This window comes from Chenopodium quinoa, unplaced genomic scaffold (assembly GCF_001683475.1).
Source record: "Chenopodium quinoa cultivar QQ74 unplaced genomic scaffold, ASM168347v1, whole genome shotgun sequence".
NCBI classification, from domain to species: domain Eukaryota; kingdom Viridiplantae; phylum Streptophyta; class Magnoliopsida; order Caryophyllales; family Amaranthaceae; genus Chenopodium; species Chenopodium quinoa.
In genome coordinates, this window is record NW_018745584.1 from 1,470,907 (window position 1) to 1,496,175 (window position 25,269).

The window sequence follows — 25,269 nt, forward strand, 5'->3', positions numbered from 1 at the left end:
CTAACTCAAGACCCTGTAAAATGGTCTGGCAGGTTGCAATGAAGGGTGACACTCTTTGGGTGAAGTGGGTGCGTAGTGTCTATCTCCTTGATGCTGATTGGTGGAGCTACCACAATCCCGAAGCTACTGCCTGGGGGTGGAAGAATCTGTGTAAAATGAATGATGAGCTGCAATCAAGCTTTGTTCAAAACATGTGGTGTAGCCCAGGCATGCAGGAAATACTCTATTTCTGCTTGCTACAAATGGGTTTTTTTTTTTTTTGTATTATTTTTTTTTTTTTTTTGAGAGAATGCTACAAATGGTTGAAGGTGGTGAGAAAGTTCAATGGAATAAATATAGTACACCTAAGCACTCCTTTATATCATGGCTTGCTATTTTAGGCAAACTGAAGATTCAAGAAAGACTTCACATGTTTGGCATTAGTGAGAGTGTTGCTTGCACCTTTTCTTTTCATGTCTGGATTGTTATGCTACTAATATTCGAGACTGGATAGGCATTTATAATCCAGGAAATGTTTCTATTGGTTACTGCTGGAAGACTTGGTACAGGAAGCATAAAAGAGATGCTAGGAAACAGATGGCTTTGGCTGTTCTTTGGCACTAGGCGGTATGCTCGGAAACAAGGCTCTTTGGCACCAGGTGGTATGCTCGGAAATAGATTCTTTGGCACCAGGCGGTATGGTTCAAAGAGTATTTATGTAAGAGAGTTAAGAAGGAAATTTGTTGGTGATTATCTCATGTGAAGAATTGCAAGTGGAAGGAGGAGGGCTTCAGCTAGTTGGCAATGCTTAGGAACAATATAGGCTGATTTGTTTTGGATTTCGTTGTTCTTTTGGCTGTTAACAGCTTGTATATTTGATGTAAATATGTTTTGGTGATTAATATTACCTCCGTTTCGTAATTCTTACTTGGTTACTTTAGATATGCAAATTAAGGAAAAGTGAAAAATGGGACCATGCATGTGTATTTTATTACAAGAAATACCAAAAAATTAAAACACGAGACCCCCAAATTAAGAAAAAGTGAAAAATCAACTTGAATTTACTCAAGTACTATGACAATTCTTGAGCTCTTTCCCAAATTAAGGTCAAGAAGAACCGCAATTCCCAAATTGCAGCCAAAGTTTTAAGAATTCCCATTCTACCGTCCACGTCACCGGTTCAGGGGGAAGAAATTTTAAATCCGGTCTACAGCAAAACCGCTACCTGAAGTAGCGGTTTTTACTAATAAACCGCTACTTCAGGTAGCGGTTTCTTTTTAATAAACCGCTACTTCAAGTAGCGGTTTTTGTTTAATAAACCGCTACTTCAAGTAGCGGTTTTCTAGCAGGTATAATTTCCCGATTTCACTTTCCTCTTTCATTTTCGTCTTCTCACCAAAATCCCATCCACGCCTTCCACCAAAATCACACCTCCTTCAACGGAAGCCGGCGCAGCCAAGGAATCCACCGACGCCGCCGGAGCATTCCTCAGCAACGAAGGCCGCCGCTGTTGACGCCGAGGGTTCGACTTTAGTGGTCGGCTTCGCTAATTTCAGAAGAAACGTGCTGATCTTCTTGTTTGTGGTAAGTGCCCTAATTATTTTTTGTATTCAGTTATTGGGTTTGTTGTTGTTATTGAGTTTGTTGTTGTTATTGAGTTTCAGAATTGTATGTATGTGTTGTTGTTGTTGGTTGTGGTTGTGTTGTTGTTGTTAGTGTTCTTGTTTATTGTTGTTGTTATTGAGTTTCGGTTTTGGTTGTGTTGTTGTTGTTAGTGTTCTTGTTTATTGTTGTTGTTATTGAGTTTCGGTTTTGGTTGTGTTGTTGTTAGTGTTCTTGTTTATTGTTGTTGTTATTGAGTTTCGGTTTTGGTTGTGTTGTTGTTCATAATCTCCACGTTATCCCAAGCACTAGTAATAAAATCACAGCCCAATATAGCATGTAACTCCGTTTCCACATGTAATAAAATCACATCTATCTTCTATAGAGAGGAGAAATATTATCAATTATTACATTCAAGCCTTTATTAGTAGGAATAACCACTTTAGAAAGTCTTCAAATAAAGTCTCGTACCTTTGGTGGAACTTTTAGCTTCCAAATCTTCTTCCATAAATCAGACGACATTGAAGAACCAACACTACCTTCTTCCATTTTCCAATTAAAAGAAATGAAATGATAGTCAAATTTTACAAAAATATGAACCAGAATTTTGTAGCTCCAAAAGTATATATCATCAAAAGAAATCGGCATATTTAAAATCTCCTCCGCCTCAAATGGAATGAAATTTGCCTCCATCAGATCCGTATTCTAGCCCCCACCATCAGCAAGCATCAAATCTGTTTCTTCTTGAAGTGACTCTAAATGAAGGTGGTCTGTTCAGCCATTGATCACTCCAAACTCTCTAAGTGCCCATCTACATCCCATCTCTATTACCTACCAAATACTCCTCCAAATAAATCTCTCACAGGTTAGCTTACAATGGTCCTACTACTATTGCCAACCCAGATTTGAAAAGAGGCCCAGGCCGACGGTCCACTAGAATTCGAAATGAAATGGATGAGCGTCCCAATCGTGTGAAGAAGGCATGCAGTGTTTGTCGGCGACCTGGGCATAACAAGAAGACATGTCCTACTCTTATTGGTGGATTTGGATCATCTGGGTAACATGATTAATTATATATTCTTGTTTAATATTTATGTTTTTTTCTCGAACGCTTAACATTAATTCAATTTTTTGTTATCGTGTAGGTCCCATGGAGCCGGTGATTCGTCCAGGCCCAGTTGATCCATCTGTTCTACGCTTGCAGACTTCCCATAGGAGCCACGATGTTTGGAGTGGCGTAGCTGATAGAGTTCTCTCAGTTAGGGAGCATATGGTCAGCGTGGGACGTGAGTGGAGGGTAGATGGCGGAGTACTAGAGTACGTTAGGCTTGCTGGGTTTTACGGTGTACATAGGATTTTGGGAGGAGGGTTTTTGCTTGATCGATCTCTTCTTACGGCGTTGGTTGAGAGGTGGAGGCAGGAGACACATACTTTCCACCTAGTGGTAGGTGAGGCCACCATTACTTTACAGGATGTCTCCGTCCTGTTAGGTCTGAGAGTGCACGGCCCTCCTGTCATTGGACCTCCATTTGAGGGATGGCATGACCTAGTTGAGGAGTTGCTGGGAGTTCGACCTGGCCATGATGATAACGGTAAGCCGTTTCTGGAGGGATCTACTTTGAAGTTGACGTGGCTCAGACGTCACTTCTCACAGATGCCAGAGGGAGCTGATGACTTGACAGTTCAGCGCCATAGCCGTGCTTACATTCTCACTCTCATGGGATCTATTCTGTTCGCCGACAAGAGTGGCGATGCTGTGTCACTCTACTACTTGCCGTTCCTTCGAGACTGGGGGACAGCTTCGACCTACAGCTAGGGGAGTGCGACTCTTGGTTTTTTGTATCGGCAGCTATGTCGAGGATGTCAGCGAGATTCAAGACAGATTGGAGGCCCGCTCATCCTACTACAGTTGTGGTCGTGGGAGCATATTACTATTGGCCGACCATACATTAGGAGGCCTCGAGATCCGCCACAGGAGGACCCTGAGGCTGAGGATGAGGATGACATTTTGGGGACTCAGCATCAGCGAGGTGTTGACCCTTTGGCGTGCAGGTACAATGTTTGCTTCAAGTTCATGTTCTTACAATTCTATCTTTCAAGAATTATTATTAACATGTCTTTACAGGTGGTTACGTGTCCATCTATCGTGTGCGCATACTGCTTCTGGACTACCATACTACAGAGATGCGTTTGACCATCAGCGCGAGGACCAGGTACAATCGATGTTTCTTTTTTTTGTGCATTGTATTTCTTCCATTATGTTAGTCATATACATGTTGACATACTTGTTTTGGGAATTAGATGATTTGGCAGCCATATACTGAGGCGGTGATGGATCGACTTCCGGAGATTTGTCGCTCAGACATGCACATTTGGCGTTCACGGGCACCTCTTATATGCTTTGACGTCGTTGAGTTCCACCTCCCAGACCGAGTCCTTCGTCAGTTCGGGTTAGACCAGCCGATCCCACAGGATGTAGACACGGACGTTGCTCTACACAGGAAGGATCGAAGGGGACAACGTAATTGGGAGATTCGGCATTCGGACCATGTACACGAGTGGAGTCGACGAGAGGCATTAGTCGTCCAGGGATACCCGTTCACTGGGACTTCTTCCCCGGCCATGACAGAGTACATGGCTTGGTACCGTCGCATCACGAGACTGGTCATTACTCCACCTTCGCAGGAGCGCCCCCCGAGTCATTACCAGCCAGCTACCTCGGACCTCCTGCTTGTATGAACTTCACTTCATTTCAATCTAGTTCTTACGTTTTTGATTTCATTTTACTAACATTACAACTACACTTAAATGTAGGCACATGCATTTGCTGATTTGCACGTCCAGCTATCGGGAGCTACTGAGACCATCTCCCACTTGCCACCAGAGACGGCTATACCATTTGCCATACAGACGATGCAGGGTTTTACATCATTTTGTGGCCAAACCTTGTCTAGGGTGGGGCAGTCACACCTTATTCAGCAGCCTCGACCGTCCACGTCTTCATCTTCTACTGTGCACACTATGCCGATCAGACCACCACCTCATCGTGGAGGCCATTCAGCACGTGCCTTCCGTCCACCGACTCCTTCTCAGCATACTATCATGACATCTCCTCCACTAGTGCATCGCCAGTATCAGAGAAACCGACGGCGTAGCAACACTACGTCTGGGGTTGGAGTTGGCCTGGATGACATTCCAGAGGAGACAGCTGCATCATCTTCATCGTCACCTCATGGGAAGAAGCAACGCCCGAGCTAAGTGTATATTTTGGAACTAAACTAATTTTTTTGTAAATGCTTAGAATTGGATTTTGTTATATTTAATCAATTGAAAAATATTCGACTTTGCAATTTCGACTTCCTTAGATCTTCATAAACTTGTTATTTATGGTGGTTGTGTTGAAAATATGCTATATATCTCATGTTTTACAGGTACACAACTTGCAGGTTTTTTTTTTGAGTGATTATGCAAGTTTGAAAAAAAAACCAGTCCAGGGTAAACCGCTACTTCAAGTAGCGGTTTTTAAAGTAAACCGCTACTTGAAGTAGCGGTTTTCCAAAATAAACCGCTACATTAAATAGCGGTTTTTTGTAAACAAACCGCTACTTCAAGTAGCGGTTTTAAACTAAGAAACCGCTACTTGAAGTGGCGGTTTATTGCAAAGAAACCGCTACTTGAAGTAGCGGTTTACCCTGGACCGGAAAAAAAAAAACCGGTTTTTTAACCAGTGCTTACGTGGACGGTAGAATGGGAATTCTTAAAACTTTGGCTGCAATTTGGGAATTGCGGTTCTTCTTGACCTTAATTTGACATGCTATGAACCCCCAAAATTAGTGACATTCTTAATACTAGGCTAGTTTTGTCATTATACATACTACAATTTTTACGATCATGACTGACTCATTCTCTCTCCTCACAAAACGCTCTGTTCTCTCTCCTCCTCTAAAGAACACCTCTGCCGGAAACCTAGGTGCTCGCCGGAGATCCGGCGCCGCAGCCGTTTCTCCGGCGAGGTTCCTCCCTTCCCCCTACTTTTAATTTGCCAGGCGCCAGCGAGAGACGAGCATCCTCTGCTTTCGTCTCCTTTAATCCGCGTTCTTCTCTGAGGTGGTTCCAAACTCAGAGAGCCGCCGGAGCTCCGGCCGCCGCGGCCTCCGCGACCTCTTTCCCCCTCCTCTGACTTCTTCTTCTCTTGGTTTCTGTTTTCCTTCCCCTTTATTTTCTTTTCCCTTCTTGGGTTTGGAGGTTTCCTCACTCCGTTATCCTCTTTCTTCTTGGGGATTTTAATCCTTTTGAAGGTGTTTGTGAGAGCCTTTTCTAAGGTTCGAAGGTTATGAGGGGAGTGTTTAGATCGTCCCCCTCCGTCGCCGTTGCCCACCTTTGTGTGGAAGGTTTGCGTTTATTCAAAGGGTCTCTCCGCCGGTGAAACAAGGCCTAAGGACTAGGCCTAACGCCGCCGTCATAAAGGTCATCGGTAATTTTGATCGTGACGGAAACGGTAAAGTTAGGGTTAGGGTTTCGTGGGTCCTTGCACTGGAGGGCTAGGTCTAACGCCGCCGTCAAGAGTAGTTAGTGACGGAAACAGTGAAGTTAGGGCTAGGGTTTCGAGGTTCCTAGTGTAAGTGGTTTTGGGTTGTCGGGTTGGACGGTGCTCTCCTCTAGTTTGTTCCATTTCTTAAGTATGTTTGTTCTTAGTATTTATCAGAGTTTACTTGCCTTAGTTTTTGTTATGGTATGTTTTAGCCCCCGTTGTTTGTTTTTCGGGCTATTTAGTTGTTTTGGATATAGTATTTTGGATGGTTGTGTGCAGTAGGAGTTAAGCCACTTTGTTAAGGACAATGGGGTGTTTACTGTGATAAGAGAGGTTACAGGTGCGGTTGTTGGGGGTTTGAACAAGAAGTTGGCCTTGGCTAAGGTGAAGTGTGTATGTTGTTGGAGTGGTATGGGTTTGGTTTCTCTTCCCTCGGATGTAATGATTTTTTTGGTCATTACTCCTGATTCTTATTATCTGAAGCAGGCCCCCAAACTTTGTTTTGGGGTTTCTCGAGACTCAACGTTGTCAAAGCTTTCTTGCCAACAAGGAAAGCTATTGATTAGAAGGTCACTAGTTCAAGTGACTCGTTTGATGACCTTACTTGGTGATGAGTTGATCCCGCCAGGTAAGGAAGTGCTAGCCATGGTCAAACAGTTTCGATCCCCTCCGTTGCTCTCTTCATGAAATGTAGTATGTTTTTGCTCCTTGGTTTGTAAGGAGTCCCTTATCTGCGACTTATCCGACTAATTCAAGTTTATTTTCGTCTTTAATCTCAAAAGTTGTTGTAACGACTTTAGTGTTAAAAGCCATAGTTTAAGTTTAAGTTCTTGTTCTGTAGGTTGTAAACTCTGATTTAATGAATACATTTGCTCGTCAAAAAAAAAAAAAAAAAAAAAAAAATTTACGAACATGTTATTATCTGACATCTGTCCATTGTATGAGATTTAACAATGTGACACTTATTTACAACAAACTCGACTTGACCATCTTATACAAAAAATAAATAAATAAAAAAAAATTCTATATACATGAAAAACCTTATAAAATTCATAGTAAGACATAGTTATGAAAAGAGATTTTCTTACATATAATTATTATGAATACAAAATTAGAAATATTTCATATTTTTTTCAAGGTTTTACACAACTTATACATAAACACTAATATAACATCAACATTTATTAGAATTTATTTACACCTCTTCATATAATAAAGTAAACATTAAATTCTATTATGATGTCAATTGTCAATTTGTCATTGCAAGGTAGACCTAAATGGCTAAATTAGCATTACCAAATTTTAATTTAAGGTTAGCAAGTGCAATGTAAAAGGGACCTACCCCCTCGTGAGCAAAAAAAAAAAAAAAAAAAAAAAAAAAGAAAGAAAAAGTGCGATGTAAAAACGGTGAGTAAATGACAATTTTTTTCTATTTATTTTATTTATAACAAGAGCAAATAAACGTAGCTATTGACCAATTACATTGACGTTACAATTTATTAAATGTTCTAAAAGAAAAATGATAAATTAGGCTTTTCAATTATTTCTATAGTACTTTGTATCCAATCTAAATTTTCGACCTAAATGTTAGTATGAAGTGCCTGTTGTTAGTGAGGACGAACACAGCCTAAGTTGTTGAAAGCCTTTCTCATCTTGGATCAATGTTTTCGACAATAATCACCAACAAAATAATGAGGTACAAACCAACAGCAAATTCCATGGACACTGAGTCACTTTTAGCTTTGGAAACGTCTATTGGTATAAACAATTGAGCCATTGTTGTAAGCTGATTATCGGCTTTAATGTACACAACTCCTGCGCAAATCATCTTTTTTACGAAGCTTGGTTCCCTCAGATATGCCTGATCCTCTCTGTTCTTCGAGACGCGATTAACAAAACACCATCTCCTAATTTTCTCAGAGATGGGCTCATGAGGGGTATGATGCTCTCTTCAATTTCTATACCTGAAACGTAGGCAAACAGTATTTTCAGGGAAGTTATACGTCAATATTACACCATAATAATATATACAGTAGGCAGTAACAGACAAATAACAGAAAAATTGACGACCAGAAGATCAATCCAATAATTTGCATTTTGAACACACTTATCCCACACCAAAAAGACTTGGGGACAATCAAATCATATATTGCATAATGCTTGATGTATGATAACCACCCACATCATCTCTAAATCTCCTAATTACTTTTTGTTTGATTTATCAAGAGGTGAAAATTAAAACCATTATGGGGGCGTTTGGTATGATTGATGAAAAGGAAAGGAATTATTTAACTCTTACCTTTTCATTTGTTTGGTTTAATCATGGAAAGAAATCACTTAAACCTATCTTCCTTTATTTTTGTTTGATGAGAGTAAGGGTAATTGTTACCTTAGGTTTTAGAGAGGTAACAAATGGGTGGAAACCATCACCCCTAACGGTAATTGTTTTCCAAACCTTCCAACCAAACACTTGGTAACGGTAATGGTTTATTTGAATCCGTTTCCAATGAAAAAACACTCCAACCAAACATGCTCTATATCTTCTCAAGTGATGCCACTATTATCTTCCCTCCATCCCCTCCCCCCTCTATCTTCCTGTTCCCTCTTGCTTTTTGTGCTATTTCTATCGAAAAACCACTAAAAGCTAACTTCCTTTGAAATAGCTTAGTTGAATTCAAGAAAACTAAGCCATAATGTAAGAAAAATATTTATTTTAAAAAAAAAATGTAAGAAAATAATTAAGGGCTCAAAAAGCTGCACAACCAACACTGTCGAAAATTTAACACTTCAAGCTTGTCATAAATTTGAGCTTTGATCAGGTAAGACCACAAAATCATGATTTTCTACCATATTATGAGTATGAAGCATGAAATTAAGCCCAAAGGATGGAAATAAAAGAAGGTGCTAAAAACTTTTTACATTAATTTGTGTGGTAACTAAACTTTGGTAAAGAACACTTACCAACCACTAGGTCACCCCCATCTTTGTATGCGATATGCCTTCCCTGAGAGGAGAGTTGCCTCTGAACTGCAATTCTAACGATTTCGTGTCACCTTCTTTCTCTTTGTCCAATGTGAATTCCAGCTGTTTCTCCACAGACTTGATAATAGCTGTGCGTTTTGTTCTTAACCGATATGGCGGAGATGCATTAAAAGGCTTTCCATTGCAAAATTCATTCACAACAGAGGAATGAGATGGAGGAGTGGGAATTAAGCTTCCATCCTGATTCATAGATTGATGTATTGCACTTCGCTGCTCAATTGAAGATAAGCACCTATCTTTGCAGGAAGCTTCATCATATTTTCCATTCTTTTGGGTTTGAAGGGTTTGAAATTGTACCTTTCTCTTTCTCATTATGGAAGGAGTATTAGGAAATGTCATAGCTGCAATTTTCAATATAGATTCTGGGCTATGAACAGAAACACCATTGCTCTTCACACTAGGTGGAGTGAAGAAGCCTGTGCGTGATGTGAGTGGTGCTGGGCTGCAATCAGATTGTGTGCAACTGTTGGTCAAGTTTGATTCTGATGGACTACAAGTTTCGTACTGTGGTGGTTTATAGTACAGTGACCCATAAGTTGGATTTACAGGCTGAAGAGGAGTAGCAGCATCTTCGTTTTGACCAATCACATCAACACTTCTGCATTTATCAGGTGATGGTAATGGTAAAGAGTGTATATTTTTACAGCTGAATATATAAGATGATCGCTCCACGACATCAGAGTCAGCAGTCTCATCAGCAGGACAGCTGGATGGACCCATTTCTTGAAGACTGCTAGCCATATTCAACTTGATATTTGTGTCTTCTGGTACATGGTCTGTAGCACCTGAAGAAGTCTGAGCAGATGAATCGGATTCCTTATTTGAACCAACCATCAATTTCTCATTGGAAGTGGGTATTTCTATATCCCGTGCATTATTTTGGAGATTATTCTTTGCAACAGGTGGGAGTTTACCAGTGGCCAAATAAAAATCTAGCTTCTTCTTCAAGGAACTGTTCCAGTGATTTTTTATTGCATTATCGGTCCTATAACAAAGAAACAGCAGAAATATGATGTTACAGGCAACTCAAAATGTCAAAATGAAAATACAGTTTATAAAATTCCAACAAGAGAAACGACAACAAGTTTTAACAGCCTAGGCTACAGTATAATTCTGAGTAGGCTGTTTAGATCAATTCAGTCGACCCACAAAAAGCGTACAATCTTTGTCAAGGAATCAACCTATTTCTTCAGCTTCAGATCTTGAACTTTGACGTGCAAAGAAAAGGTAAAAGCAAATCAGGTTTCCATACACGGTCTATCATATCCAGGGCTACAGTCTAATTTAATGTAGACTGAGCCACATCATTGTGAGATTATTCTCAGGGATTGACAAGTTATGTCCAATGATAATCACCATACATTAACATATTGTGATCTTATGTATTAGTCTGAAGTAGACTGAGCAAGAATCACTGTAGGGGGAAGAGGGTGCAGTCAAGTCTCCTTGTACTTTGTCAGGGACAGATTTCCAAGAAGGCTGAATGGCAAATTGATCAATCTTAAGGATTGAAAAAGTATTCAATGTCCAAAAACCATGGTTCAGCCGTGTTTTTTAGCACTAGGGTCCTTGTCAGAGGCTGAATAGTTGAAGGTAAAACAAAACAAAATCTCTAGAGACAGTTTTTGTCAATCGGATTCACTGGCATTACCTCCACTATGTATGAGGCCACAGGACTAGCAGATCATTTCCCATTAACATGTATAGGCATCACAGGATGGCAAACAAAGAGCTGAACTGTTAGAATATATGGGAATTTTTTTTTATGTATATATTAGTTAGTTAGGTGTATATATCTTCTTCTTATTTATCTCCTAGTATATACATAAGAATATATTCCCATATATTCTAACATGAACCATATGCATTGGATCTGAACTCTATGTGCTTCTAAGTATTTACAATGGCAAGTTGATGCTATCCGTAACAATCTATACTGCTCGAAAACATTCAAGGAGCTGCAATATTCCATATCAAACATTAAAGAAAATCTATGGTCATAATCATGTCAACAGAACTCCACCCACAAAATCTTTAAAAATTAACCTTACCAGCTCTAAACTGGTAATGAGCGGTGATGAAAATTGTAAAAAATAAGGTATTTGAGGAGGGACTAGCATTATCACCATATTGCACGAAATCTTCTTCACAAAGCTTCTTATAAAATCATTAACATTATCACCATTTATTATCAACAACCAAATGGGCCATTAAGGTTTAAGATAAAGCAAAGATATAAGCCAGAAAAAGTGTGTCCAATACAAGACATATTTCCAACCTAGGCCTATGATTAAATCCCTAGAGACGTCCAATTAGAGTCTGGTTAGCACCTTATATCTGCAATTATAGGTTGACAATATCTGACTCATACCACCAGTCACCCGAAAGAGTTAAAAGCCATGCTTATTTCTATAAACTGTGGTGGCAATGTCTGACTCATACCAGCAGTCACCAAGAAAAAGTTAAAAGCCATGCTTGCTTGTTTCCATAACCTGTGGTTAGAGAGAGGGGCAAACAGTAAAGTAGACAGATTTTTTATCGAGTCACAAGCCTATAACCATGCAATTTCCCTAAGCTTAGTAGTTAAAGAGGAGGCAAACTATAAAGTAGGATTTTTTTTTTTTTTTTCTCGAGTAACCAGCCCATATAGAGCAGGAAGGTTAAGGTTTTTACTCTATCACTAGTATTCCATATCAAGCCAGCTCGCAACCAATTATCTAGTTCCCTCATGTTCCAAACAGAGCACTTCAAATGTTCTCTTTAACAAGCTTCTCATAATGTTAATATGAATAATTCCAACTATGCATCATTATACAATAAGAATCCCAACATATAAATTACACATGGTTAAACCGAACTAGATAATTGGACCAACTACGACATGCAATTCTCATAGTTGCAATTAATATTGTCCAATGTACATGCCCCGTAGTTGGAAATATTTTTGTTAACCTTGGCTAAAAGGTGGCAAAAAAAAAAAAAAGTATTCATGACACAAGATTTGGCAATAAACATATGTGATAAATGTTATAAAAAACTCAGCCATAATCAAAGACATTTCTGCCCATTGGTTGGATCCCTTTCTTGAAGTAGTTTTTCTCCGGGAAAAAAAATTCCCTCCACTTCTAAGTAAGGCCCCCTTCACCTTAAAAGCATACTTCCTCCTTTCCAATAATATTACAACAAGGGGGGAAGACACGGAATTTAAGATGAGGAGAGATATAGAGAAAAATAAAGATAGAGATCCATGTGATGAGGAGAGAGATAGAGAGAAAGCATGTACAAATATGGTAATGTTGCAATATTTGTTAAAGATCTTAAATTGGTAATTGTTGCAATATTAGGGGAACGGAGGAAGTAATATTTAGTAAATATAAGTTAAGTTAACCAAATATAAGATAAGTTCAGTAAAATAAGACAAGTACAGTAAAATAAGTTAAGTTCAACAATAATAAGTTAATTTCTGTAAAACTCGGTTTTAACCAGTAAAAATTAATAACTTCAAAGAACAAGTGAAATAGTTAAACTAAGTTATAATAAGTAAAAAAAAAAAAAAATTTAATTTTAGCAAAAATAAATCAAAATTATTTTAACTTCAGGCCTAAGTGTTGTATCTGCTTTTGAAATCGGAATATGATCTCAATTTTTTGTTAAAATAGAATGAATACAAGTAAAAATCGGAATATGACCTCAATTTTTTTGTCAAAATAGAATGGATACAAGTAAAGACTAAAATGACACTTATTGCAAAGTAAGTATCTCAGAAGTTCAAATAAAGAACCATTCCAATTACTCAATAAACACTCAAAAGTTATGTATATAAAGTCACCTTTAAAGAAAGCAAAAATCTTTACTCACCTTCCAGGTAAATACTTGGCTATTTCTGCCCATTTGTTCCCGTATATACGATGTGCATTCATAAGAGCTAGCTCTTCATCCAATGTCCAAGCATCCTTCTTTATATCTGGATTCAAATGATTGTGCCACCTACGAATAAATAAAACATCAGTTCACTGACCACGAGAGGGGAAAGGACAACAGCAGAAAAGTGATATATGACTCTTGAAACCAATGCCCTAAACCCAACTTCAAGGATGAAAGAGATTACATCGGTCTGACGGCCTTAAATTAACATGTGACTCATATATTGACTTCCTAAGTCCAAGGCCAGGCTCCTATCTATGATCTCGTTTGATGTTGCGAAATTACCATCCCACCACAAGAGACTTGAATTCCAAGATTATGTAAAGTTTATAACTTAATATACGTCTATTTAAGCCCCCATGAGAATAGCCAACGAGAGTCAAATATTCCATTTTCGTCTGTATCAATTAAATTTTAGATGTTCAAAACTAGTTGTCAAGTTTCTAAAAAATAACAACAAAAACATTTAGGTGCCATTAACTCACTTCCCACCACTAGAACTTAGGGTTACAGTTTCATTTAATTAAAAATAATACACTAATACCTCTCATCACATCTACTTTTATATTAAAATAGCAATTGACAACCACGCTTCAAATCTCCATCTAAGACTATAAGTCCTAATGATTGGACACACAAAAGGGAATAAACTTCTAAAGCTAACTTCTTATGGTATAAGCTATGAAATCTAGAAAGTTGTGAATTGTTATGATCTTAACACGAGATTCGAATTTCAGGCTTTATATGGGCTTATGTAGAACCAATATATATTTATGGGCCCCTCTACTCTTTAAGCTAGCTTATAGGGTTTTACAGAAACACTTTAGTTTGGCCACAAAAATTTTAACTGCTTTTGAGATATAAATACAATTTTACATTATTTTGGCCTATTTTTAATGTTGACCTTTATTCAAAAAAGAAAAAAAAAAAAGTGAGGAATGTTTATACATCTATCTATTCTATGCTATAATTAAAATCTCTGGGAGTTAAAATCTCTTGGAGAGACATCATTCATTCCTGCCTAAATAACTTTTCAAATGCAAGTTACTTAATAAATTAATAAAATAAAAAGAATTACAACTAACCGCCTAACCTATTTGCTAGATAGTGGAAGAAATACAATGGTAATTTACATTATATAATTTACATTATATAAAAAAAAAATGTCTTTTGTCAACTTTCAACCACAACCTTCAAAAGCAATCCTCAATTTATACGCAATATAATTTATGATTTAGGTTTTTTTTTATTATTTTTTTTACCAATAACTACCTATTTTAAACTTTCTCAATTAACAAAGAAGTGACCGTCTTTCTATGTTGTATTTTTCCGTAAAGTATATCCCTTGCATTTACAGATACATTCTAGTAATTGATAAAAGAAATGAGTATCTAATGGTCAAATAATCCTTGAGATGCTAAACCTAGAGTTTGTCCTACAACAAACTTTGTAAATCACCATGTTTGCCTAGGTTTCTTCTTTTAGCATTTGGAAACTTTTGGGAAGTCCAGCAAAATGGGCATTAACGGGTTGATCCAATGGTCACAAGTATCACCAAGTTTATGTTGGATGAAGGGGGTGTTAATGAATATGAATACAGTTGTACATTTTTCCGCCACCAACTTCACAACAATTCATAAATGGATCCTGAAACCAAAATAGTATAGTTTGTTTGTAAGCTTACCGTTCTCGGCATTGCTTTCCAATACGCCCAGGTAAAGACTTGGCAATCACAGACCACTTTGTAGGGCCATATCTTGCCACTAACTCAATAATTGTTTCATCCTCCTGCAATTAAAAAAAGGGTAAAGCAATACTTATAAGAAACCCAATGAACATTAAAAAATTATTTTATCCTCCTACAATTGAAAAAGAGCAATACAATACTTATAAGAACCCTAACAAACATTATATAAAAATGATAAGGTGACATCTGACCTCTTGAGTCCATGGTCCTTTTACAAGCTCAGGATTAAGAACTTTCTGCCATCTGTGCAGACATTGTACTTCTGATCTATCTGGGAAGAACTCGGCTGCATATTTGAACATTGTAGCATATATCAGTGAAATGCATTAATTCTACATAAACTTCCATTATCTGACTAATTTCATCCATTAACATATACACGTCAAAACTGAAGACTAACACTAAGAATTGGATAAGCAATTCTATAGTTTTATGCAATTAAAAATTGACAATTGAGAAATTATCAGCATTGCAAATTTCTTGATGCTTAAAAAGACTCTTAATTGGCCATGCTTTACTTACTTTTATGCTTGAAGAAGACAATGAAAATCTATCTACAATACAAACGACAATGTATAAGGAAAGAGTTAAATTTTACAATTCAAATGCAATTTGAAGTTGATTAAAAAAAGAACAACAATGTTTTGTTTAACCCTGGAAATTCTCTACAATGGCATACATTTGCTCATTTTTTGTATAAACAAGAAAATGATTATGTGTGACACAAGTAAACAAGAAAACCCCCCCTCATATTCTCAATGTTAACCCAATGCTCATCCACCTCAAAGAAGTACCTTGGCATATAAGAAAATTCTAAACCTCATACTGGTATATATGTCGCATACTATGGCACCTTGGCAGGTTAAACATCATGATGTGAACTATGAATTGGAAAATTTCCACTATATTGTGTAGTTCAATTAAACTATGAAACTTCTTTTTATGTTCTAAGGTGGGGTTGTGGACATAAAAATTAGGGTGAGGGTGGTGGTTAGTATCACACGAGGCAGACAATAGATTCTCTCCCACTGAGCTTTTTTTTCCTCATATCATATGACAGGAAATGAGCAAGACCAACCTTCTTGCACTATAATATGGCAACCCAATGCCAACTGAGTTTTTTCTTTTTTTCTTTTTTTTTTTTTTGGCATGGACCGCATAAGCATCAGTTTTGCAAAGATTCAACCAAACACTATGTAGGTTTGCTATAATTCGAACTCATACCATTTATGTTTCCAATGAAAGAGCCCAATTTCAGTAAAGTAGTGAAGGAGGAAATCATATGTAAAAATGGTGTAAATTATCAAACTGTAAAACATGTAAGGAAACAAACCTATTTTTTTCCAACTCTTTCCTTTGAAAGTTGCAACTGCATTTCGTAATGTTTCGTCCTACATATAGCACTTTCCTTTATTAGCCAGCAAATAAAGTGCAAGAAATAGACACAATGACAATACAGAAATCCAGAGAAAGGCTGGTGGGAATTGAAGAGTTGTCAAAGTGTATATACCCACATTTTTAAGCTTAAAAAAAAATTAAAAAAAAAAAATCACATTCCCTGTTTCGGTAGAAATATTATCTTTAATACTAACCTCTTCTGGTGTCCAACCACCCTTTGCTCGCCTAATTGGTCCTGTAGTCCTCCTACAAAGAAAAATTTGCTGACAAATCAGACTACATAAAAAAAATTGCATCAGTCAAAAGTCACTTGTACATGTAGATAGAGATAGTGCCTCAAGTGTGAAAATGCTAAGAAGCATTAGAAAGGGAACATACACAAAGCATACTGCTTACACACACCAGACTATGACATTTAATCCCTTGATTCATAGAGTATGATTTGAAGACAATTCTTTAACAGAATCTGGGACATTAAAATGTGAAATGATAAAAGAGAACGCTACACTTAAGCAATATTCTCTTTATATTGTCCACTATAAAAAGTGTTACCAAGAAGACCTCTAGTAATCTTCAAACATGAAAACAATTATTGTGGAATACTCTCTCTGTTTCAATAAAATAGCTACAGTTTGAAATTTGGCACCATTAACAAAGTTCACTTTAACCATCCTTTACAATTTATATGGAGGAAAATTATAGTCATGTAGAAACTTTTTATACTCATCTCAATATATGAATATTCAAAATATGAACTTTTATAAGTTCTACACTAGTAAGCATAAAGCTCAGCATCATCCATCCCACCACTCCACGATAGCATACATCTTAACATTGTACATTGTAATTTACTAAGTTCCGCCTCATTCAAAGTTGTGTCACCGAACAAGATTACCAAAAAGCATCACAATTTCACTCGAATACCTTGGGTATAACAGTACAATATTTGAGAATTAAAAAAAAAAAAAAAGAAAAGAAAAGAATCAGATTGCTCTAGGCATATAAGGCACCACACAAACTCCACGATAGCATACATTTTAACATTGTACATTGTAATTTACTAAGTTCCGCCTCATTCAAAGTTGTGTCACCGAACAAGATTACCAAAAAGCATCACAATTTCACTCGAATACCTTGGGTATAACAGTACAATATTTGAGAATTAAAAAAAAAAAAAAAGAAAAGAAAAGAATCAGATTGCTCTAGGCATATAAGGCACCACACAAACTCCACGATAGCATACATCTTAACATTGTACATTGTAATTTACTAAGTTCCGCCTCATTCAAAGTTGTGTCACCGAACAAGATTACCAAAAAGCATCATAATTTAAAATACCTTGGGTATAACAGTACAATATTTGAGAATTAAAAAAAAAAAAGAAAAGAAAAGAATCAGATTGCTCTAGGCATATAAGGCACCACACAAACATAAGTGAATTCATAAAGTTTATGTCAACGAAACACGAAAGTGGAGAGAGTTGAGCTTCCGATACCTATGAGAAGGCGAAGTGGCAACCGGGCTACAAATGCCCGAAGACTTGAGACTAACACTAGCACTACCCTCTTCCTCGGAAACTGACGAGCTCGAAGCAGCAGCTGATTGTTTATTCTCCAAACAACACTCTTCCGCTTTCAAATCACCTTCTGCCATCTCCAACTCTAATAATACAATTCACTAAATCACACATCCTAATCACAATCACCAACCTAATTGCCAAAAAACCAATACACTCATTAAAAACACATAAAATCAGCAAAAATCCAAAAATAAGTCACTAAATCAAAATCATAAACCCTAAAATCAAATTCTTATGAATCTCAACTAACTGTACATAATCAGCATAAACAAAACACGGATCTTACCTTCAATTATCAGATCAATACAACAAACCAAGCAAAAATTAACAATAAATTCACAAATTCATCAAAGAAAACGAAAAAAAAAAATCAATTACACAACTTATTAAATTCCAATCAAAAAATCAAATTCAAGAAAATAAGAAGAAAATCATCAAAATTATAAAACAAAAAACGTATAATTTAAAATCAAATTAATAAAAACAAACCTTAAAAACTGGCGGGAATCATTGCAAAAAAGGAAAATTTAGGTTGCCGTTGGAAACAACAACAGCAGATTCTAGAGAGAGAAAGAGAGCGGTTTGCCCGTTCAATGTAGAGAGAGAAAGAGAAGGGCTTTCAGAAAGACGTTAAAAAAACAATTTTTTTTTTAAAAAAAAAAAGAAAAAAAAAAAGCAAATGAGAGAAATATAACGAATATAAGATCACCGACGTTGCCGTTTAATGCCGTTAGAAAGAGATTCGTGAGTTGTAATTTAAGTTTTTAGAAACCCTATAATTTAATGGACGTTAAAGTTAACACTTTTTTTTAAATTAAAATTAAAAGAAAAAGAAAAATGGGAGAAAGAAGTTTGAACCTAAAACGGCACAGCTTTGGGTTGTGGGGAAAGACTAGTCGTTAGTTTATGATGGTTTCCCGGGCGTTTTGTGACCGTTGGATTAGATAGTGAAAGTGGGATTGTGTAAAGGGTTCGGTGTAATTATTGGTGATCAAGGAATCGTTAGTCAGAGCTTATGGATGTACTCAATGGTATTATTGTTGGATTAAACAAAGAGGATTTTTTTTTTTCAAACTAAGCTTTATTATCAAAGTATTTTGCAAAGTGGACTCGTGGAAAAATTATTTATCAAACTAATCTTTCAGGGTAAAACACTGTCTCGAACAACGTTTTATACCCTGGTTTGTTTAAAAAAATATTCAACGAGTAAAACGCTGTCGGAGACATGTTGACTTTTTTTTTTTACAAAAAAATTTCGTAATTGTTAATTTCAGATTTAGAAAAAAGAAAAAAAATTACACAAAAAACGCAAACTCAATCAGCGTATTTAGTTAATTTTTTTTTTTTTAATTGTTAATTTCAGATTTTAAAATAAAAAAATAAAAAATTACACCAAAAATGCTGACTGAGTCAGCGTTTTTAGTTTTTAGTTTTTATTTTTATTTTTATTTTTTATTTAAATTCTTAATTTCAGATTTTATAATTAAAAAAAAATAAAAATTAACAATTTTTAAGATATGAAATTAACAGTTTTTTTAAAAAAAAAAAATTAACTAAAAACGCTGACTCAGTCAGCGTTTTTAGTGTAATTTTTTTTTCTATTCTAAAATCAAAAATTGCAAATTTTTTTTTTTTAAAAAAAAGTCAACATGTTAAACGCTGTCTCAGACAGCGTTTTACTCGTTGAATATTTTTAAAAAAAAACCAGGGTGTAAAATGTTGTCCAAGACAGCGTTTTACCCTGAAAGCTTAGTTTGGTAAATAGTTTTGTCACGAGTCCACTTTGCAAAATACTTTGGTAATAAAGCTTAGTTTGGAAAATAGTCCAAACAAAGAACTGTGGTGTTCGTGGATTTTTGTACAACGTTGGGTTTAAAAAATTATGACTGTTGTTTCGGGGTTTTTTGATGTCCTACGGGAGAGTTACAATTCCGGGACTAGATCCGTGCGCCTGTACCTGCAAAACATAGGAAACTCCGGTTGGTAGGAGCTCCGCCTCCGACGATCAAGTTAGAACGTGTTTAGGAGTAAAAAGTGCGGAAAGTAAAGGTGATCTGGTTTCTCCGAAGAGAGGAGTGATCAGGCTAGTTGCGTGGGCAACTTTGGAAGGAGTGCAATTAATGCTAAGTAAGGTCTAGCAATTAGTATGCACGTGTGGTAATCTCTGAATGAGTTAATTCAAAACTCTTTAATGGAGGCTAATTATCTGTTTATATAGCCTCGAAGTACGTGCCCAATACTAGGTTAAATGGAAAACCTAGGACTGATTGGGCTTGCCTTGGGATTCGGGCCTTGTTGGCCGTTTTCCAGGTTGGCAGTCTATGTGCCACGTGGCATGGCTTGATTGGTCCATGTTGGACCTCCTGGAGTATGACACGTGGCAGTCCCTAATTGGTCCACGTGGCTGACACGTGGCAGGTGCTGATTGGTCCACGTGGCGGGGAAAAATCCCCTAAACATTTTCCCCTCACAGGGGTCACGTGGCTCGTCACGTGACACCTGTGACAGGTGTCGGCCCGTAATCAGGCGACAGCCTGCGACAGATGTCGGCTTGTAATAGGCTGTCTGTTTTTTCCCGCCTATTTTTTGAATTTTGGATGTGACCCTTCAAATTCTGGGATAGCCCTATATAAGGGCGTTTGACTAAAGTCTCTTGTTCACATTTGTGAACTTTGCAAGAGAACTCGAACCCTTGAACTTATGCTCTGAGACTTCTGGACGACTGATAATCAACCGATTGCTTATACTAGCCGACTGTTTGTAGTGACCGGCTGCTTTTACCGGACTGACTGCACTTCAGGTAACCGTCTGTTTTCCTTTTGTAACTTGTGTTTCTTTACTTTCTTTTAAAAATGGTATCCCAAAAGCACCCGGCACGACCTAAGTTAGTGATCAGCCGGTCACCGAGGACGGCTGAGTCTAGGACTAGGAGTGTCGCCTACCCCTTTCTGGACCCATCTTTGCCATGTGTTCCAAGTCCGACTGTCGCTGTGTCTGTGCAGGACACCATGGCCATAACTAAGAGGATGACCAGAGTTACCAATTCGGACGACTCCTCCTTCTATATTCCCATGAGTGAACTCTCGGACCGGTCGCCTGGTGCCCCAAGCACTCTAAGTGATTCAATCTTGGGAAAATCTAAGGAGGTTCAGGCGGCCACTCCTATCCTTGTTGATATGTCTGGACAGGAGCCTGCACAGTCCGAGAGTTCAAGTGACTCTGAATCCAGCTCCTCTAGTCGGCATTCTCTTGATTCAGAGGAGAGACACTCTCGGCTACATATAGCGAGAGAGTCTCATGCTGCTGAGAAGGGTGACGACTGGGCAGAACCGTCCACCTCTCAGAGGGAGTTATTCAGTCCTTACTATGTCATGTTCCAAAGGGCAGGCGGAAGGCCATGGCCGAGAGAATTGGAACGTTCCAGGCCAACCATGTAATGGGGTATGGCTACATGCTCTCGGTCCTGGACCCTGAGGACACGGTAGTCTGGCCTGAAGAGTCCAGCTACCGGGACGAGTGCTTCGGCTGCTATGAGGCGGCCATCAAAGCTGTACTTAGATTCCCTCTACATCCGGCCGTAGAACGGATCCTGGATGGATACTAGATTGGGCTTTGGCAGCTTTCCCTAAACTCCTGGTTTAATATATTGGGGTATGTGGCCGGCTGTGAAATGTATGGGGTGGAACCAAGTTTTGAAGCGTTCGCCCACATGAATTACCTTAGCCGGACCCCCAAAACAAGCGGTACCGGATGGTGTCAAATTTCTAGCCACAAGGGCTATTTAATGACCAGGGGAAAGGAGAACAAATGGAAGGATTGGAGGAACACCTTCCTCATTGTCTTCGGCCCTGACAAAACCTTGAACAAAAAATACAATAGGTGGAACCGGGATCCACCTTACTGAAAGGAATTGTTTCCTTCCAACAAGTGTATTATTCTGATAGAGGGTTCAGAATAATTACAGAGCTAATTTTTCCGTAAGATCAAGTGATCGGAATGTCTAGGTGGAGGCCGCTTCCGATCAGTCATATTAAGGTACAATTGATATTACAGCTTAATCTTAACTGAACCCTTCGGGTCGAACCCAATCGAACAACCGATCTGAGACGACGAATTAATCCGAAGGATTTAATGAGTCGACGGAGTTTTACGAATACAGACGTCGGATATCGAGCCTAGGGCGTCGAGACCGAGCGTCGCAAAATCACAAGCAACAAGTTCGAGCGTAGCCGTAGTATCACAGTGGCCTAGCCATGTGAACGCTAGGCTAACTCGAGCTAACATGCACCTAGCATGGCTAGGCGCAAGCCTAGGCACTGTCGTAGCACAAGCACAGCACCATCGCATGGCTAGGCCTGTGCGTGTGTGCGTGTGCTTGTGCCTTAGCCCATCGCACCATCGCAACAGCATGGCTGCGCATATGCGTGCCTTCGCATGGCACTGCACCGCAGCATGCGTGCCTGGGTGCTAGGCACCATCGCAGGCCCCTCGCACAAGCACATCACTATCGCATGGCTAGGCGAGTGCGTGTGTGCGTGTGCGTGGAGGGCATCGCAGCAGCAGCACGATCCTCGCTCTGTGCGTGTGCGTGTGCACCATCGCCCAGCACCAAGCCCAACATGCGTGGCTCGCTAGAAGCACGCATTCTAGGCCTTGCGTGCGTGAGGGGCTGGCTGGCATGGTTGTGCGTAGCATGCGAGTATGTGCGAGGCAATGCGTGGGAGTGCTAGGGCCAACGCCAGCATAACGTGCTAGCAGTGCCTAGCACTAGCACGCACCAGCGCCTAGCACTAGCACGCACTAGCGCCAAGCATCGCCCAACACTAGCACGCACTGCCTGGCTGGGGATGCAAGGCTGCTGGCTGGTGCTAGCTGGCAGCCAGCACATCCCCTATGCCGGTTTTTTGAGGGTGGGGACCAAGGCTTGGGCAAAGCCTTGGGGAGTAAGGCAGTGGTCCCCCCCACCTCTCTTGGTCCTCACTTAACTCTCTCTCTCCCCTTGACACTTGTTGCATTGTGATTGATTTGATTATTAATTTATTTTGGAATTAAATTAATTATCAAAATTATTCATTCTCCCACATTGGTTGGGAAATGAAGATCAAGGATTCATTTCCCTATAAATACTAAAGTTTGGGTATTTGGGAAAGAACAACCTTGAGTGGAATTTAAAGGCAACTCTTGATTTGAGTAAACCTTGATTCGTAAAACTCATAGTTTTATTTGTCCGAGTCTCGACTAACCTTCGAGACTTAGGACGCTCGGGTCGGGTTCGAGGGTACGATCCCGTTGGAGACCTCGTATTTTCGGGGTTCAAGTAAGTGCTCATAGTAGAGCGAAGCACGAGTCAAAGGTATAATCTTTCATCCTTAATTATGTTTTAATTATGTTTTGCTTGTTAATTGCATTTATTATGGGGGCGGGTCTTAGCGGGTTTCTTTCTGCGTAGTCAGGGTCACTAAGAAACCATACACTTACTTAGCAGGCGGCTCTGACATGCCGCCTGTTCCTCGCGAAGCTAAAGAGGAGATCCTTGACCGAGGACTCTTCAAAGTGGACATCAGGGCCAACTCCACTACAGGGGTCCGAGAGTTTATTCCTCACCACTGTCTTCCCAAGTTCAAGTGGTTGTATGATGAATACTTTTAGGTCGCCTGTGGCCTTAGTGAACGAACGACTAGAGGTAGTTGGCCCACTACTATTCGAGTCTTTGGATTCCTTGATTTGCTTGAAAATTTTATTCTAACTCTGTGATGCACTGCTTTGTAGATAAAGCCATGGAGAAGATTACCGCCTCCAAGAAAGCAGCCGCCCTTCTGCGCGCTGCTATTCTTGGCCAGAAGCGGCCTTCTACTGACTTGCCTTCAAAGGAGGCGTCTAAGGTGAGCCTCTGATATCCTTAGTGGTTTTTTCTTTTTTTTTTTAAATTTTATTTTTTTGACTTGGTTGTTTGTTGCAGGGTGGGTCGTCCAGACCTTCTCCCTCCTAGTAGCCAGACCCCAATGCCTGTAAGCAGACGGGCGGGAGTACGCCTGGTTCCTCCAGGCTGCATGCTGCTGAAAAGCAGGTGCGAACCCCCCTGAGTGGGAAAAAAACAACAACTGTCCCTAGGGACAGTCGACCTCCAAGAGGTATATCTGATTCTTTTGGATCCATTCTTTAAGTTTCCTCAAATCAGGCGGCCTGTTGCCCCCCTTCTACCGTATTAATCATTTTTGTTTATTGCAGGCGCCCCTCAGGAGCCGGACCTGGTCCAGATGGCCAAGTCTATGCTCAAGGCTATTCCCCTCGAGGAGAGGGAGTTTGTCAAGGGAGTCGGCACCCTTGATCTAGAGTCCATCTTGGCCCTTCTCTCCGAGGTAAACTTGATGAAATTTGCAATTTCTGTAAGGTTAATGGCATTCGTTGCCGCCTGTTTTTGAGATCACTCTTGACGCCTGTTTTTGTGCTTTGCAGGCTATGCTCCGAGTGTATGGTCTCCGCAGACCTATCCATGAAAAGACCAAGGAGGTAAAAGCTGCGAAGGCCATGGCCGCCTCTGATTGTGACAAGGCAATGTTCCAAATTGCCCAAAATGAAATTTTGACCACTGACATTTTGTATTATCAGGCGTTTGCCACCTTGTAGGTCAAGAATCAGTTAGAGGCGGCCAAGAAGAAGAACCTGGAGTTGGAGAAGGCTGTCAAGGACCTCCAAGCCCAATTGCAGCCGCTGAAGCATGCAAATCATGCGGCCGAAGAACTACGCAAATCGAACAAGAAGCTCAAAGAGCGCCTGGCAAACCAGGAGGCGGCCCTGACCCAGCAACTCAGCGTTAAGGCTGAGTCCGAGAAAATGGCCCTGGCCCAGGATATGATGGAGGACTCTGCTGCCATTATGAAGATGACCTGGGCAGCCCTCTTCCCAGACTCGGACTATGAGCAATGGGAATCCAAATTCGCCGCCTACACTGGTGAATATAATATCAAAGTTATGCAGCAGGCGGTTGATGAGGAGGAAGAGAAGGCGGAGGATGAGGAGGAGGAGAAGGCGGAGGGTGAGGAGGAGGCCGACTCAACTTCTAGGGATGAGGACCAGGAAGAGGACGACGAAAAAGAGGCGGACGCCAATCAAGAACAGGCTCTTGCTAATGTGCCAGGACAAGAGAATGTCCTGGAAGAGCAGGCGCCAAATGTCGAAACTGAAAAGGCGGCCGCTGATGACGAAGTCCCTCCCTCAAATGTTTAAGATGTGTAAATCTCAACTTTTCTTCGGCCTGTGTGCCGCTTGTTTTTGTATCATTTTACCCGACCATGGGGTCGGGGTTTATGAATATTCTGCCGGTCTTTGGCCGGCTGTTTTTTTTATATATATATATGAATCTGGCGAATGTTTTCGTCGTCTTGGACAACAATCTTCTTCATTTTGTTTTTTATTCGCCAATTTTTGACAAGTATAGAAGGTCTTTGATGGCCGCTTGCATGCTAT

General features: G+C 39.4%; 4 protein-coding genes across 5 annotated transcripts; 3 read left to right on the top strand and 1 right to left on the bottom strand.

The window, feature by feature from the left end:
- Positions 1–511: 511 nt before the first annotated feature.
- Positions 512–3,397, top strand: LOC110716421 (serine/threonine-protein phosphatase 7 long form homolog). Its single transcript, XM_021895034.1, has 2 exons — positions 512–641; positions 2,727–3,397. Exons 1-2 carry the CDS (start codon positions 512–514, stop codon positions 3,395–3,397), a joined length of 801 nt encoding a protein of 266 aa, XP_021750726.1.
- On the top strand, positions 1,070–4,931 carry LOC110716434 (serine/threonine-protein phosphatase 7 long form homolog). Of its 2 annotated transcripts, none has more exons than XM_021895048.1 (5): positions 1,070–1,563; positions 2,727–3,633; positions 3,707–3,794; positions 3,883–4,314; positions 4,396–4,931. In XM_021895048.1, the coding sequence occupies exons 4-5, from the start codon at positions 3,883–3,885 to the stop codon at positions 4,837–4,839; spliced, it is 876 nt and encodes a 291-aa protein (XP_021750740.1). In that variant the 5' UTR covers positions 1,070–1,563; positions 2,727–3,633; positions 3,707–3,794; the 3' UTR covers positions 4,840–4,931. The 2 variants fall into 2 exon arrangements, with proteins under 2 accessions (XP_021750740.1, XP_021750741.1); XM_021895049.1 differs by lacking the exon at positions 1,070–1,563 and adding an exon at positions 2,423–2,638.
- Positions 4,932–7,507: 2,576 nt separating this feature from the next.
- LOC110716428 (transcription factor MYB3R-3-like) lies at positions 7,508–18,445 on the bottom strand. The gene is made up of 9 exons (XM_021895041.1): positions 18,292–18,445; positions 17,719–17,932; positions 16,418–16,469; positions 16,159–16,216; positions 15,017–15,111; positions 14,763–14,866; positions 13,013–13,141; positions 9,074–10,139; positions 7,508–8,076 (listed from the first exon to the last, which is right to left on the bottom strand). Exons 2-8 carry the CDS (start codon positions 17,874–17,876, stop codon positions 9,080–9,082), a joined length of 1,656 nt encoding a protein of 551 aa, XP_021750733.1. The 5' UTR covers positions 17,877–17,932; positions 18,292–18,445; the 3' UTR covers positions 7,508–8,076; positions 9,074–9,079.
- A 2,365-nt stretch (positions 18,446–20,810) lies between these two features.
- Positions 20,811–25,029, top strand: LOC110716422 (glutamic acid-rich protein-like). Its single transcript, XM_021895035.1, has 4 exons — positions 20,811–21,159; positions 23,572–23,684; positions 24,259–24,312; positions 24,430–25,029. The coding sequence occupies exons 1-4, from the start codon at positions 20,811–20,813 to the stop codon at positions 25,027–25,029; spliced, it is 1,116 nt and encodes a 371-aa protein (XP_021750727.1).
- Positions 25,030–25,269: the final 240 nt, after the last annotated feature.

What these genes read in the sequence shown, in the direction of transcription:
- LOC110716422 (XM_021895035.1), top strand. Translation starts at nt 20,811, where the DNA reads ATGGCCATAACTAAGAGGATGACCAGAGTTACCAATTCGGACGACTCC. An exon ending in CTCTCAGAGGGAGTTATTCA is followed by an intron (nt 21,160 to 23,571) that starts GTCCTTACTATG and finishes ACTGCTTTGTAG; the next exon opens with ATAAAGCCATGGAGAAGATT. An exon ending in CTTCAAAGGAGGCGTCTAAG is followed by an intron (nt 23,685 to 24,258) that starts GTGAGCCTCTGA and finishes TGTGCTTTGCAG; the next exon opens with GCTATGCTCCGAGTGTATGG.
- LOC110716421 (XM_021895034.1), top strand. Translation starts at nt 512, where the DNA reads ATGTTTCTATTGGTTACTGCTGGAAGACTTGGTACAGGAAGCATAAAA. An exon ending in AGGCTCTTTGGCACCAGGTG is followed by an intron (nt 642 to 2,726) that starts GTATGCTCGGAA and finishes GTTATCGTGTAG; the next exon opens with GTCCCATGGAGCCGGTGATT.
- LOC110716428 (XM_021895041.1), bottom strand. Translation starts at nt 17,876, where the DNA reads ATGGCAGAAGGTGATTTGAAAGCGGAAGAGTGTTGTTTGGAGAATAAA. An exon ending in AAAGAGTTGGAAAAAAATAG is followed by an intron (nt 15,112 to 16,158) that starts GTTTGTTTCCTT and finishes TCAAATATGCAG; the next exon opens with CCGAGTTCTTCCCAGATAGA. An exon ending in GGAAAGCAATGCCGAGAACG is followed by an intron (nt 13,142 to 14,762) that starts GTAAGCTTACAA and finishes ATTTATTCGTAG; the next exon opens with GTGGCACAATCATTTGAATC.
- LOC110716434 (XM_021895048.1), top strand. Translation starts at nt 3,883, where the DNA reads ATGATTTGGCAGCCATATACTGAGGCGGTGATGGATCGACTTCCGGAG. An exon ending in CTACCTCGGACCTCCTGCTT is followed by an intron (nt 4,315 to 4,395) that starts GTATGAACTTCA and finishes ACTTAAATGTAG; the next exon opens with GCACATGCATTTGCTGATTT.